We start from the raw sequence: 13,179 nt of genomic DNA, 5'->3' as shown, positions 1-13,179 counted from the left end.
TCACAGAGTGAATTTTCACTCCTGTGCTGCCAAATGTGTCACTTGCTCATTTTCTGCTTCTTTCAGTCTACCTATTTTTACCTCTCTGTACGTACACAGAAACACAATCTTCAGCCAGGGTCAGGAAGTCTGGGGTGACCCGTGGCTCATTTCTTTGTCTCTGTATGGCATGATTTTTTTTTTTAAAGATTTATTTTATTTCTATTACAAAGTCAGATGTACTGAGAGGAGGAGAGATAGAGAGGAAGTGGAGCTGCCGGGATTAGAACCAGCGGCCATATGGGATCAAGGCGAGGACCTTAGCCACAAGGCCACGCTGCCGAGCCTGGCATGATTTTTTTTTTAAAGAATATATTGAGGCCAGCTTTGTGGCATAGTAGGTGAAGCCACTGCCTGATATGGTGGCATCCCATATGGGGCAGGATTGAGTGCCAGGCTGGCCCGCTTTTGATCCAGCTCATTGCTAATGCTTCTGGCAAGGCAGTGGAGGATGAGCCAGGTCACTGGGCCCCTTTAGTCCACACGAGATACCAGGACGAAGTTCCTGGCTTCTGGCTTCAGCCTGGCCCGACTTGCGTCCTTGTAACTATTGGGGGAGGTGACCAGCGGAAGGAAGAAACCCCCCCTCCCTGCCTCCTTCCTGGTCTCCCACCTCCCACTCTGTAACATCGCCTTTAAAATAAATAAAATAGTTCAAAAAAAGAAAACAATGTCACTTTTATGAAAGGTTGTTACTTAAAAAAGAAACATCAATGTTCCCTTTTATGGTTCCTGGATTTACCTTCGTCTTAATCTTTATAGTGAGTAAAATCATAATTGCATTCTACATCTTTTCTAATGTTAAACAAAAAGGCTAATACTTTCAGAAATTTTTTTTTAAATTAAAACTATCCTTACTCTGATTATTTATGGTAAGTTGCATGTCATAGCAGATACAAAGCAAATAATGAGAGCCGACCAGGCTCACCGCCACCGGCTGGGTACCCTGCACTTGCCAGGAGACACAGGGGCGTGGACTCAAGGCTAGATTTTCTGACCCCAAAGCATTTAATGGAACAACTGATGAATCCAATGATTTCACTCTCCTTCTCAAATCAAAATTCCTAAATGTGGGAACCACTCAATGACAGGACTGCCCTGAAAACCAAAGAGAGAGACATATAATTTGAATGTCAGATTTGTAGATGAGTCATCACACTGCTAATGTCTAGCCCTGGAAAACAACTCAGTCAATCAACTTTCACTCATAGAAATGAAACCCTGGGACCTTTCTTTTGAGGTTTTCTGGCCAGAGGTTGGCACAGGACCATTGCAAGGTTTTTCCATGGACCCACGCAGTGCCCGAGGGCCAGCAGGGGGGGTGCCTGGCAGCTCCTGCTTCAGGCCCTGGGCCTGCTGCCTCCCTGTGTGCTTGGCTCCGCAAGACTCCGGGTTATTTTTCTCCATTTTGAAAGGTTAGTTCCTAAAATACTCTGGAATTTTTTTTTCTGCATACAAGAGAAAATAAAAGGTCTTTTCTCTGAGGGTGTTTCATTCCAAAGGAATGAAGAGTGAAAAACAGGGAGGACAACAGCAACCTCTTTTTGCCAACTTAATAAATGCCTTCTAGCTGTGGGTTCCCTTGGAGAACTGTGGCTACACTGCACCTCTCTTTCTCTTAGGTTAATCTCCTAAAGAAAAGGAGAGAGTTGACAAACTTTTAATATCATTGGTAATAAATAAACGTAGCTTACACTGGCCGCAGGCCTCATAGCTCACAGCACACTTTCCTTTCGAATCTTTGAGTGCTTCTGTCACGTGGGTAGGATTTCCTGCAGATTTTTTCTTCTCTGTCTTTTTTGGATGGGCTAAATTACTTGCCTGTAATCAAACACCCTGGCAGCGAGTCTGACTTCAAATCCAATGTGATTTTCATTTCACCAAGGTATTTCCTTAGTAATGATTTGGAGTTATTTTAAAAAGTGCTCTAATCTTTATTACCCTTCAAGCATAAATAAGAGTTGTCTGTCACACTTTATAAGGAAACTCCTCCTAATTTAGGTTCAAAATCCAAATGCAATAGAAGGAAAGGCTGAAAATGTGAACATGTTAAGAACATTGCACTGGGGCCTGGCGGCATGGCCTAGCGGCTAAAGTCCTCGCCTTGAAAGCCCCGGGATCCCATATAGGCGCCGGTTCTAATCCCGGCAGCTCCACTTCCCATCCAGCTCCCTGCTTGTGGCCTGGGAAAGCAGTTGAGGACGGCCCAAAGCCTTGGGACCCTGCACCCGCGTGGGAGACCCGGAAGGTTCCCGGCTTCGGATCGGCGCGCACTGGCGCGCACCGGCCCGTTGCGGCTCACTTGGGGAGTGAATCATTGGATGGAAGATCTTCCTCTCTGTCTTTCCTCCTCTCTGTACATCCAGCTTTCCAATAATAATAAATCTTAAAAAAAAAAAAAAAGAACATTGCACTAGAAAAAAAATTGAAAACAAATAAAAATGGGGCTCGGCAGTGTGGCCTAGTGGCTAAGGTCCTCGCCTTGATCCCATATGGCCGCTGGTTCTAATCCCGGCAGCTCCACTTCCTCTCTGTCTCTCCTCCTCTCAGTATATCTGACTTTGTAATCAAAATAAAATAAATCTTTAAAAAAAAAAAAAAGAAAAAAAAGAAAACAAATAAAAATAAATTTAAAAAATAAATTAAAAAAAAGAACACTGCAGTGTGGGCCCTGTGTGGTAACCTAGCAGCTGAAGTCTTCACCTTGCACGCGCTGGGATCCCACATGAGCATCGGTTCTAATCTCGGTGGTCGCACTTTCCATCCAGCTCCCTGCTGGGGGCCTGAGAAAGCCTTGGCATCCTGCGTCTGTGTGGGAGACCTGGAAGAGGTTCCAGGCTCCTGGCTTTGGACCAGCTCAGTTCTGGCCATTGCAGCCACTTGGAGACTGAATCAACAGATCTTCCTCTCTGTCTCTGCTTCTCTCTGTATATATGCCTTTCCAATAAAAATTTTTTTTAAATAAGCAAAAATTAAAAAATCTTAAAAAAAAAAAAAGAATACTGCACTGCCAAAGAAAATGGTACTCATGAACGACTCCAGTAAGGGTGCGGGACACAGACAGACATGCAAATGACTTGCACTGTCATACACTAGTAATAAACGACCAGAAATTTAGAAAACACCTCCACCTCTATTATCATCAAAAAGAACAAACTGCTCTGGAATCAATTTGATAAATAGCATCAAACCTGCACTTTAAGAACTAACTAAAAGGCACGGTTGAAAGAAATACAACCTAGACAAATAGGAAAACAGCTCGTGTTCATGAACTGAAAGCATTAATAGAAATGTTACTACCTCCCAATTTGAAAAACAAGACTCAATGCAGTATCTATTAAAATCCCAATTGTGAGTATGTGTTTTGTTTTTTCTTTGCAGCAATAGCAAAAAAAATGAGTTGATCCTGGAATTCATATGACAGAGTGGGCTTGGCTTAGGAGTCCAGATCCCACTTGTGCCTGTGTCCCGTATCAGGGTGTTTGGGTTTGAGTCCCCGCCATTCACCCGAGTCCAGCTTCCTGTTAGTGAGCACTCCGGGCACCAGCGGGCGATGACTCAAGAACTCAGGTCCTCCACACCTACACACAAGACCCAAACTGAGTTCCAGGACCCTGGAGTTTGGGGAGTGAGGTAGTGGATAGAAGATCTCCGTGTATCTCTCTGCCTTTCAAAAAAATTTAATAAATAAATAAAATTCACATGAAAAGCAAGAGACTCAGAATTGTGAAAATAATCCAGAAAAAGAAACACAAAGAGAATTCACACTACTTATTTCAAAACTTACTATAAAAAAAACCCCACAGGAATTGAGATAATGTAATACTGGCAGGAAGGCAAACATGAAGATTAAGAGGACAGAATTGAGAGTCTGGAAACCAACTCTCATATTTATGGTCAACTGATTCTGACAAGGGTGCAAAGATAATTCAATAGCAAAAACAATGGTTTTCAATAAATCGTGCTTTAGACAACTTAGACCCCTTCTTCTGTACCACACACAAAAAATTAACTCAAAATTACCAAAGGCCTAATATAAGAGCCCGCCATGAGCAAACTGTCAGAAGAACACACATATGTAGGCCATCATGAACTCGAGATTAGGCAGTGGTTTCTTAAATGTGATGTCACAAGTACAAGAAAAATAACCTGACAAACTGACCTTAATCAGAATTTTAAAATTCTACATTTCAAAGAACATTATCAAAAAAGTAAAAAGACAATCACCCATTGGGAGAAAATATTTACAAATCATACATGTGCTATGAGGTTAGTAGCCAGTCTCCGGAAAGCAGAACTCATATAGGCCAACCATAAAAACAGCCACAGCAACCTGTGCCTGGGCTTCATGTCCAGCCAACACAGACCCTGGAGGCAGTGGGCACGGCTTAAGTGACCCAGCCAACATAGACCCTGAAGGCAGTGGGCAAGGCTCAAGTGATCCAGCCAACAAAGACCCTGGAGGCGGTGGGCACAGCTCAAGCAATCGTGTGTCTCACGCCCATGTGGAAGGTTTGGACTGAGCTCCTGGGCCCCTGCAGAGGCCCCTGCAGCTGTAGCAGACATTCGGGCAGTACACAGGTGGTGCAACCTCTCTAGATTCTCTCTCTTCTTGCCATTCTCTTGTGTCTCTCTACCTCTCAAATAAAAATTTCTAAAAGCTTTAATGGGTGAAGGATTTAAATAAATATTTCTCCAATGAAGATACCTAAGTTGGGGGAGGGACCTGGGCAGCCCCAGAACCTATAAAACTATAGCATAAAACAAGATAAAATGTTAAATAAAAAAGATACCTAAGTGTCCAATGAGTGCATGAAAAAGATATGCAACATCACTAGTCATTAAAGAAATTCATCCAAAACTATATGACATTAGTTCACACTTATTAAAATGGCTACATTAACATGACAGACACTAACAAGTATTGGTGAGGATGTGGACAAATTAGAACCCTCATGTGTTTCTGGTGAGAACGGAAAACAGTGAGGCTACTTTGGTGAAGAGCTTGGTAGTTTCTCAAAAAGCTATGCACTGAGTTACAACGTAACCCAGCAATTTCACTCCTAGTCTCATAGACTCAAGATTAGCCCATAGACTAAATCTATGTCCAAAAACTTGTACACAAATGTCCATAGCAGCATATTATTCATAATGGTCAAAACCTGGAAACCTATCTAATGTCCATCAACTGATGAATGCAAACAGACGTGGTATAGTTGTATAATGGAATGACATTCAGCCAAAAGGAAGTAGTGATGCATAAAGTGTGGATCTTTTGGTTTATATCATCTCAATAGAAGCACTATGAGCAAAACTTTAAAAATTACTATCTGGGGGCCCAGCGCATTAGCCTAGCAGCTAAAGTCCTCGCCTTGCATGTGCCGGGATTGCATATGAGCACCAGTTCTAATCTCGGTGGCCCCACTTCCCATCCAGCTCCCTGCTGGTGGCCTCGGAAAGCAGTCGAGGACAGCCCAAAGCCTTGGGACCCTGCACCTGCATGGGAGACTCTGAAGAGGTTCCAGGCTCCTGGCTTCAGATGGGCTCAGCTCCAGGCATTGTGGCCATGTGGGTAGTGAACCAGAAGATGAAGACATTCCTCTCTGAGTCTCCTTCTCTTCTCTGTATATCAGACTTTCAAAAAAAAAATCATTAAAAACAGAACTTCAAAAAAATGACCAACTGGGTGAAAATATTTATAATACATAACATAAAGGAGCCATATGTATAAGTTATAAAGAACCTTTAGTAGTTAGGGGAAAGTAGAGCAAAAGGACTATTCAGAAGTGGACAAATGATATGAATAATTCATAAAACAAGACAGCCTGCAAGAAATATGTTAAGGTACCTTCAAGGCAGGAAAGGCTTATTCGATTCTATCTTTACACATAGAAGTGCGAATGAGAACGATGCCAGGATGTCATGTCTCAGCCATCAGCTTGGAAGGAGCGCACTTCGTTGGAGCAGGTGGTCAGGGAACTGGCGCTCTCACATATTGCTGGTGCAAGCCCAGATGATACAAACCCACAGGGGAGGCCACGTGACAAAACAGTACAATGACCCACAGGATGCAGTTACTTGCAAATTTTGCAATGCATACCTCCTTCAATCTAGTTGTTCTATGTCTAGGATTGTACCTACTGAAACCTATCTAAATGCCTACAAATAGAAAACTATTTGGGAAAAAAAAGTCAGCACACCCATACATTTATTATCATACATCTGCGCAAATGAATGACGAAAATCTCTATGAACTGAAAAGCAATATCTATGATCTATTGTGAAGTGGAAACAGTAGCACACGAAGGACACAGAGCTGATGGGAGACCAAGAGACGTTCCGGTGAACAGCAAGCCTACAGCTCCATGTGGATGCACTCACACAGTGCAAAGTCATTCCTTGTTCCCCCACCATCACGGCTGAGCCCAGCTCTGCCAACACTCCAGTGCTATGAACTGTACTCACATAAATACAGCCAAGTTCTCTTTTCTTCAACGTCTGTTTATTTTGACTTATTTGAAGGGCAGAGTGGCAGCGAGAGGGAGACAGATTTGATTAACTGGCTCTCCACAACATGCCAACACAGCTGGGTTGGACCAGGTTGAAGCCAGGGACCAGGAATTCCAACTGGGTCTCCCACATGGGTGCTAGGGACTCAAGCACCTGAGCCATCATCTGCTGCCTCCTAGAGTGCACAACACTGGGTTGGCAGTGGAGGCAGGACTCAATCTGTGACACTCTGCTGTGGAGAGTAGGCATCGCAAGCGGCAGGTTCGCCCTCAGAGACAGAACGCGAAGGCCATCTACCCAGGCGCTGTGCCCTCCACAAGCAGGGACTTCCCTCCAGAACTCCACATCTCCCGACAGTGGGGGTACTCTGCCCTGCCCACTTGCCCCACCGTCAGCCAAGCTCCACAGCTTCTTAATTCGGCCTCAAATCCACCTGCTTCTCTGCTACTTTCATCCTAGCACAAGCACCGTCATCTTCAGTAGTCTCCTAACCGGTGTTCCTCTTTGCACTCGGTACAATCTTCCCAATGCGTGTGTGTGTGCATGCACGCGCACGTGCGTGTGCACAGAATAATCTTTCTGAAAAGCACAGGTTTTGAGGCTCGGTTCTACCATCTCTTGGATGTCCTCCTGGGCAAAGCAGTTAAAATTTTCAATTTTTGATGTTTTTTAATCTACAATCTGGAAATAATAACATATCACAGAACAATAATGGTGATTAAAAAAAAGAATTCAGATAAAATGAGAGACGGGACACTCCAGCTGACTGTGAGTGGGAGTGTAGATTAGCAGACAAATTTAAGAGAAACAGCAATAAGGGACTCTCAACAGCATACGATTGATTATATCTCACTTCAAATAACAAGCATGGCTTAGTCTACGTTCTACAACTTTAATGGGAAAAAATTCTTAGAAAAAAAACATTTAAGCCCTTTTCATAGATAATAAGATAATCATCAAACTCACTGTATAGGTAAAAAAATTTTAAATATTTATTCATTCCTTTGAAAGGCAGAGTTAGAGAGAGAGAGGGAGAGTCAGAGAAAGAGAGCCTTCTACCTTCTAATTTGTCCCCCAGATGACTACAGCAGCCAGGCTGTGTTAGGCAGAGGCCAGGAACCCAGAGCGTCGCTCAGGGCTCCCAGCACTTGGGCCATCTTCTGCTGCTTTTCTTATACCATTTTCAAGGAGTTGGAAAGGAAGTGGAACAGTTGGGACATGAACCAGTGCCCATGCAGGATGCTGGCTTTACCTGCTGTGCCACAACGCCAGCCCCTGTGCAGTTTAATTTTAGATGTCAGCTTGGCTGAGCTGTGGCGGCTTGAACAGCAGTCTATGTGTTGCTGTGAATATTGTAGTTGTGATGAACATTTACGATCATCTGACTTCAAGTAGAGGAGATTACACTCAAAAATAGGACTTGAGGCTTCCAGGGGTTCCTACTTTAAGACATAACAGAAATCCTGCCTGGGAACCCAGCTTCCCACTCAGCCTGCCCCATGGACCTTCGATTGGCCAGTCCCCAACTGGATGAGTCAATTACTTAGGATACAACTGTCTCTTATGTACATATGTCCTATTGATTCTATTTGTCTGAGAACGACGCATGAACACAGCCACTGAGGAGTAAGACCAGAACAAAACAGAGCTGTAGCTAACAGTGGCTTCAGATTTTCTAGCCTAGTAAAACAGATCCTCATCAGGCATAACTTCATTCTAACTAAACATGGAAGGACAAAGACTCTCTGGGAAACAATAGTCAAGTTGAACATATAATATGCATCTCAGACTGTTTGCAGAATGCATATCTGTTAACAGGGGACCAGGGTCCTGCACTCACTCACCCTCTGGCTATTTAGTGAGAAAATCTTTGTTGGATGTCCGCTCTAGGCTGGCATTCCACGGACGCAGAGCAAAACGCGAAGCCAGGTGCGTTCGGAGTTCCAGGCCCCTACGCATCTGGAGAGCAGCGCCTGGCCTGGCACTGGCAGCCGGTACGTGGCAACTCACCTGTGAGAGATGGCTGATGGCTGCCTCATGAAGCCCCAGGGCTTGTTCCACACCAGCGAGCTCCCTCAGCAATGGCACACACCCGAGACTGTTTTCACCTTTGCTGCTCTCAGTATATTCCAAAGCCTCTTGGTAGTGGAGCAAAGCTTCTTTTAACTTCTTTTGACCTTGATATACCCTAAAAAAAAATCAAAGGAACCATTTTGAAATTAATTAAAATAAAAACTAATAAAAAACACAGGTGGCCTAGTGGAAAGCTACATAAAAAAAAAGCACAGGGACAGGAACTAGTTGCAAATGTTGCAGAAGGAACGTTGTCACTTACAAGGCTGGGACAGGAAGAAAATGTCTCTGAGATTTCTAAACCTTGGTACCCTCACGTGAATGCTGGTGTCCAGGAAGGCAGCCGTGAGAGCAAAGGGAGACATTCAGGGAAGGTCTTGCAAGCTGAAGCAAACCCCAGAAATGGGTGGTAAATGCCCAGATGCAGTCACACGCTGGTCTCCTCCCACAAGCATCAGTCTCAGAGTGCCCTTGTGTTGAGATGGACTCAACAGTGGCCTCAGCGCTAGCCCTCCACCACCCACACATGGCTTTGGAAGATTCCAGATAGGTAGACGCACACGGATTGGAAATACTACCCAGATGAGGCAGGCATTTCCTCATCCACATGAGCATTTCTAAGAAATGGAGAAGAGCTTCTTTAAGAATAATACACAGTCATCGGTGAAAGAAAAGATATATTTGAAAAATATTAGATCTCTCACACCTTACAAAGAAAAATTAGGAAAACAATGTTCTGAGTGAATTAAAGGCCTAAATTTAAAAAGCAGAACTCTAATGTCTAATTTGAAAAGGGGTTCTTATATAAAATACAAAAAGTACAAATCAGAAAAAAAAGAGAGACAAATTTTATTATACCCAAGAGCCAGCACTGTGGCACAGCACATTAAGCTCCTGCCTGCAATGTCAGCATATAGAACCGAGCTCTGGTTCTGGGGCCTGGCTGTTTCAGTCCCTATCCAGCTCGTTGCTGTCATGCCTGAGAAAGCAGCTCCAAAGTGCCCTAGTTCTTGGGCCCCTGCCACTCATGCAGGAGATGTGGGTGCAGCTCTCGGCTCCTGACTTTGACCCTGCCTATCTCTCGTAGTTGTGGGCATTTGGAAGTAAACCAGAAGAAGAAAGATCTCTCTCCTCTCTCTCTGGCAATGTGTAAACAATTGAGTATGTGCAAATGCATAGATATTGAAAAAGGACACCAATGTGTCTGATCAGAGTGCCGGGGTGGAATGCCTACCTGGTACTCCTGAGTCTAACTCCTGTTTATGCAGACCCTAGCAGGAAGTGATGATGATCCCGGTAGTTGGCATCCTACCACCTATGTGGGAGACGCAGAGTGAGCTCCTGGCCCCCAGCTTCAGCTTTGGCCTGTCCATGTTATTGCAGGCCATCTGGGGAGCGAGCCAATAGCTGGGGACCCACCCACCCACCCTCTCTCTCTCTCTCTCTCTCTCTCTCATTATTAAATAAAAAAATAAATAAGAAAAAATTAAAAAGAAAGTGAAAATATAATCTATGCATTGGGAGTAGAGTACACACAATTTAGGTAATCAACAATATAATGCAATCCTAGAAATACAAAGAATATCTCACAATTTAACACTTAAAGCCCAACAGAGCATGAACAAAAGATGTGAACAGATAATTTATAGAACAGAAATGTTCCAAATGTCTAAGAAACACCTGAAACAATGTACATCCTCACTATCAAGAAATATCATTAAAGACATCCTGAGATACAATTGTGTACCCATCTGAAGCAATGATCAGAAGCCTGAGCCGACTGAATGTTAGCAAGGATGTGGAGCAAGGGGGATTCGCACAGCCTGCTGGGGGCAGTGGCACCTGGCCAAGAGCACACAGTTCTGCTCATGGGAAGGTACCATTCTGGGCATGACCTTGTCGGATGAGCACAACCGTGCAGGCAGCGCTTCATGCGGTAACCAATCGGAAGCTCATGTGGGGGCGGGGTGGGGGCATCAGACAGGAAAGCCCACTAGATGGAGGTCTGCAAGGAAGAGACCAGGGCTGCAGATGCCAACTGAGAGCAGCTGACATGTACAAAAGCAAGCTGCAGAAGGGAACACGCGTGCCAAGCTTAAACCGTGAAAAATAAGATATCGTTAGGGTTATACGCATCTGCAGTAAGGGGTACAAAAACATTTGGAGGAATTAAAAATTACCCAAATCTTTGGAATGTCTGTGCATAACACCGGGGAAGAGAACCGGACAGGGAAGCCGGCCTAACAGGTTTGCCCGCACCGGAAGTCTTTCACTTGGTAAGCATGGCACACACACACAAGTTATGGCACCATCATGGCTGTATGTTCACTTGCCTACGGTACTTTCTGAGGGAGGTGAACAAAGGCAATGCTTTGTGATCGAGTGTGCACAAAGAAGGAAGCCTGCTGCGCCCCTCGAGGCCCTGGCATTGCTAGCGCCACCACAGCCTCCAGCACAGACACGTACGGAAACCCTCTAGGCTGTGCGGCCGCAGAGTGTGCTGAGGCTCCGACAGGATGCTGCTGGGGGCAAGAGGCAAAGCAAAAACTAACAGCATTTCAGCTGCACTATGATATAGTTAATAAAAAATTGTTTTGAGAGACAGTACTAGATTAAAAAATGACTACATTACAGTCCTCCTTAGAAGCCTTGGTCAATTCTGGACAACCGTGTCTGTCTTCATTTCCTACTGTGTTACGGTTGGGAGGGCAATATTTCCTCCTTTCTGTTTCCACCTGCCTGTGGCGGAAGATGCTCTGAGGATCTATTACCTAGTGCGGCCATAACGTATTTGGTAGCTTTAGGAAACACCCGGGACAGATGAAAAAGATAAGGAATTTTGAACAACAGAGTGCGGCGATATGTTCATTTGGCAGGTCTACAGCCGAAACCAAGGCATATTTTATTGAATGAAAATACATCCATAGTGATTCGACAGTGCCCATGACGAGGCCCTGCTCGGTCCCGGCATGCTTCAGCAGCTCTCAGGGGCGATGGCTTGCTCTCATGAGCAGTTTCCTCTGGTACTAAGGATCAAGGTATGAGAATTTCCTCTGGAAAACTCTAGAGTTTGCTGAGAATATGGAGCACCAAGAAAAAAGAGAAAGGCTTAGTGGGAATGTCTCTGATGTTGGGATTCTGAGGGGGAAACCAATCCTGAATGAACCCACGAGGGACTCTGAGTCAGAGGGCAGGATGGTTTACTTCCAGACCTCCCTGCTGCTTGTGCACGGGGCATGCTCCCATCCCGCCCTGGTGACTGTGTCAGTCCGCTGCGGGGCGGCAGAAGGTCCCCGTGCTCTCCGTGGCTTCCTCTGAAAATGGGGACGCTTAGAGCACCCACCCCCCAGGAGAACTAGAGGATAAAAGAAGACGAACTCTGGGGGGCACTCGGCAACAGCCTGATACTTGAGGGGCTCAGCCAACGGCCGCCCACAGGCTTTCTCAAGGTGACAATTACTATTTCACACACAATGTTACATGACACAGATCACTCAGAGATACAACACTGAATAATTGTCATAAAATACTGGTGAGGTAGATCAACATTTCAAACCGTTATTACATTAACTCATTACTATTTGTTTAGGAAACATGCATGTTTTACGGCTATAGAGTCAGGAAGCAAAAGAAAAAAAATCAGATTTTATGTACGTGAAAAGCGTCTTGTTCATCACAGGACTACAGGATTAGGAAGGAGTATGTAAACAAACAAACAAACAAACAAACAAATGACTTTCTTCTCTTTTGAGGAAGCACAGAATATTCCAGGCTCAACACAGCTCGTGGGTGGAGTTTTGGGAGCTGAGCCTTTGGGCCACTGCCAGGAGCAGGTGTAGGAGAAGCAAGGCTGGAAACACAGTTGGCCAGAGGCCAAAGGACACATGGAGAGAAATACAACTTGATGTCAAGCGAGAATAAAAAGAAAATGTAAACAGGGTGGGAAAGAAAGCTAAGTCCAGTCAGATCTGGGTGGGTGGCCATCCGTGGTGGGTGGTGGCATCGGGGGTGGGGCTAAGTCTATGCTTGCGATGCCAGCATCCCATATCGGAGCACTGGTTCCAGTCCTGACTGGAGTGCCTGGCTCCCAGCTTCAGCCTAGTCCAGACTGGCCATTGCAGACAGTTTTGGGGGACATGCCATCTCAGTTGAGGCCTCGCTGCCTCACTCCCCGTGGTCCTTCCTGTTGTCTTCCGCTCCTTCCCAGAAGGGACAAGTCCAGTAAGGCTTCAAAATGCTTATTTGCATAAGACTTTCCTTGATCCAAAGATGCAAATATAAACAGTGGGACTTAGGGTTGCTTGGCCTTTACAGCTGAAGGAGAAATCTTCCCAACCCCCTACCTCTTTGGAAACCTTGGCACAGAATCACTTTCCCTATCTGGTGATTCCAAGACAGGCAGCAAGACAAAACAGCATCAATCAAGCTGACAAACATGCATAGAAAATTCTCTGATTTTAGATTAGATGGCAAAGGAAGGCAAGGACACCAACACTCGCCTGTCCAAGTCACAGGGGGAATACTGTATGTGAGGGACAGTCTTGAAGCACAAGACCT

The 13,179-nt window shown here is 44.9% G+C and overlaps 1 protein-coding gene across 3 annotated transcripts in view; it reads right to left on the bottom strand.

Annotated features, from left to right (window-relative positions):
• The window catches only part of TTC23 (tetratricopeptide repeat domain 23), an 80,437-nt gene that overhangs the window by 29,573 nt on the left and 37,685 nt on the right, over window positions 1–13,179 (bottom strand). For all 3 annotated transcript variants that reach the window (XM_058666585.1, XM_058666583.1, XM_004593163.2), the window contains exon 6: window positions 8,560–8,737. In XM_058666585.1, coding sequence (XP_058522568.1) covers window positions 8,560–8,737 — 178 coding nt within the window. The remainder of the gene's footprint in view (window positions 1–8,559; window positions 8,738–13,179) is intronic.

This window comes from Ochotona princeps, chromosome 6, assembly GCF_030435755.1.
Source record: "Ochotona princeps isolate mOchPri1 chromosome 6, mOchPri1.hap1, whole genome shotgun sequence".
NCBI lineage: Eukaryota > Metazoa > Chordata > Mammalia > Lagomorpha > Ochotonidae > Ochotona > Ochotona princeps.
This window is presented reverse-complemented; position numbering and strand designations above follow the sequence as displayed.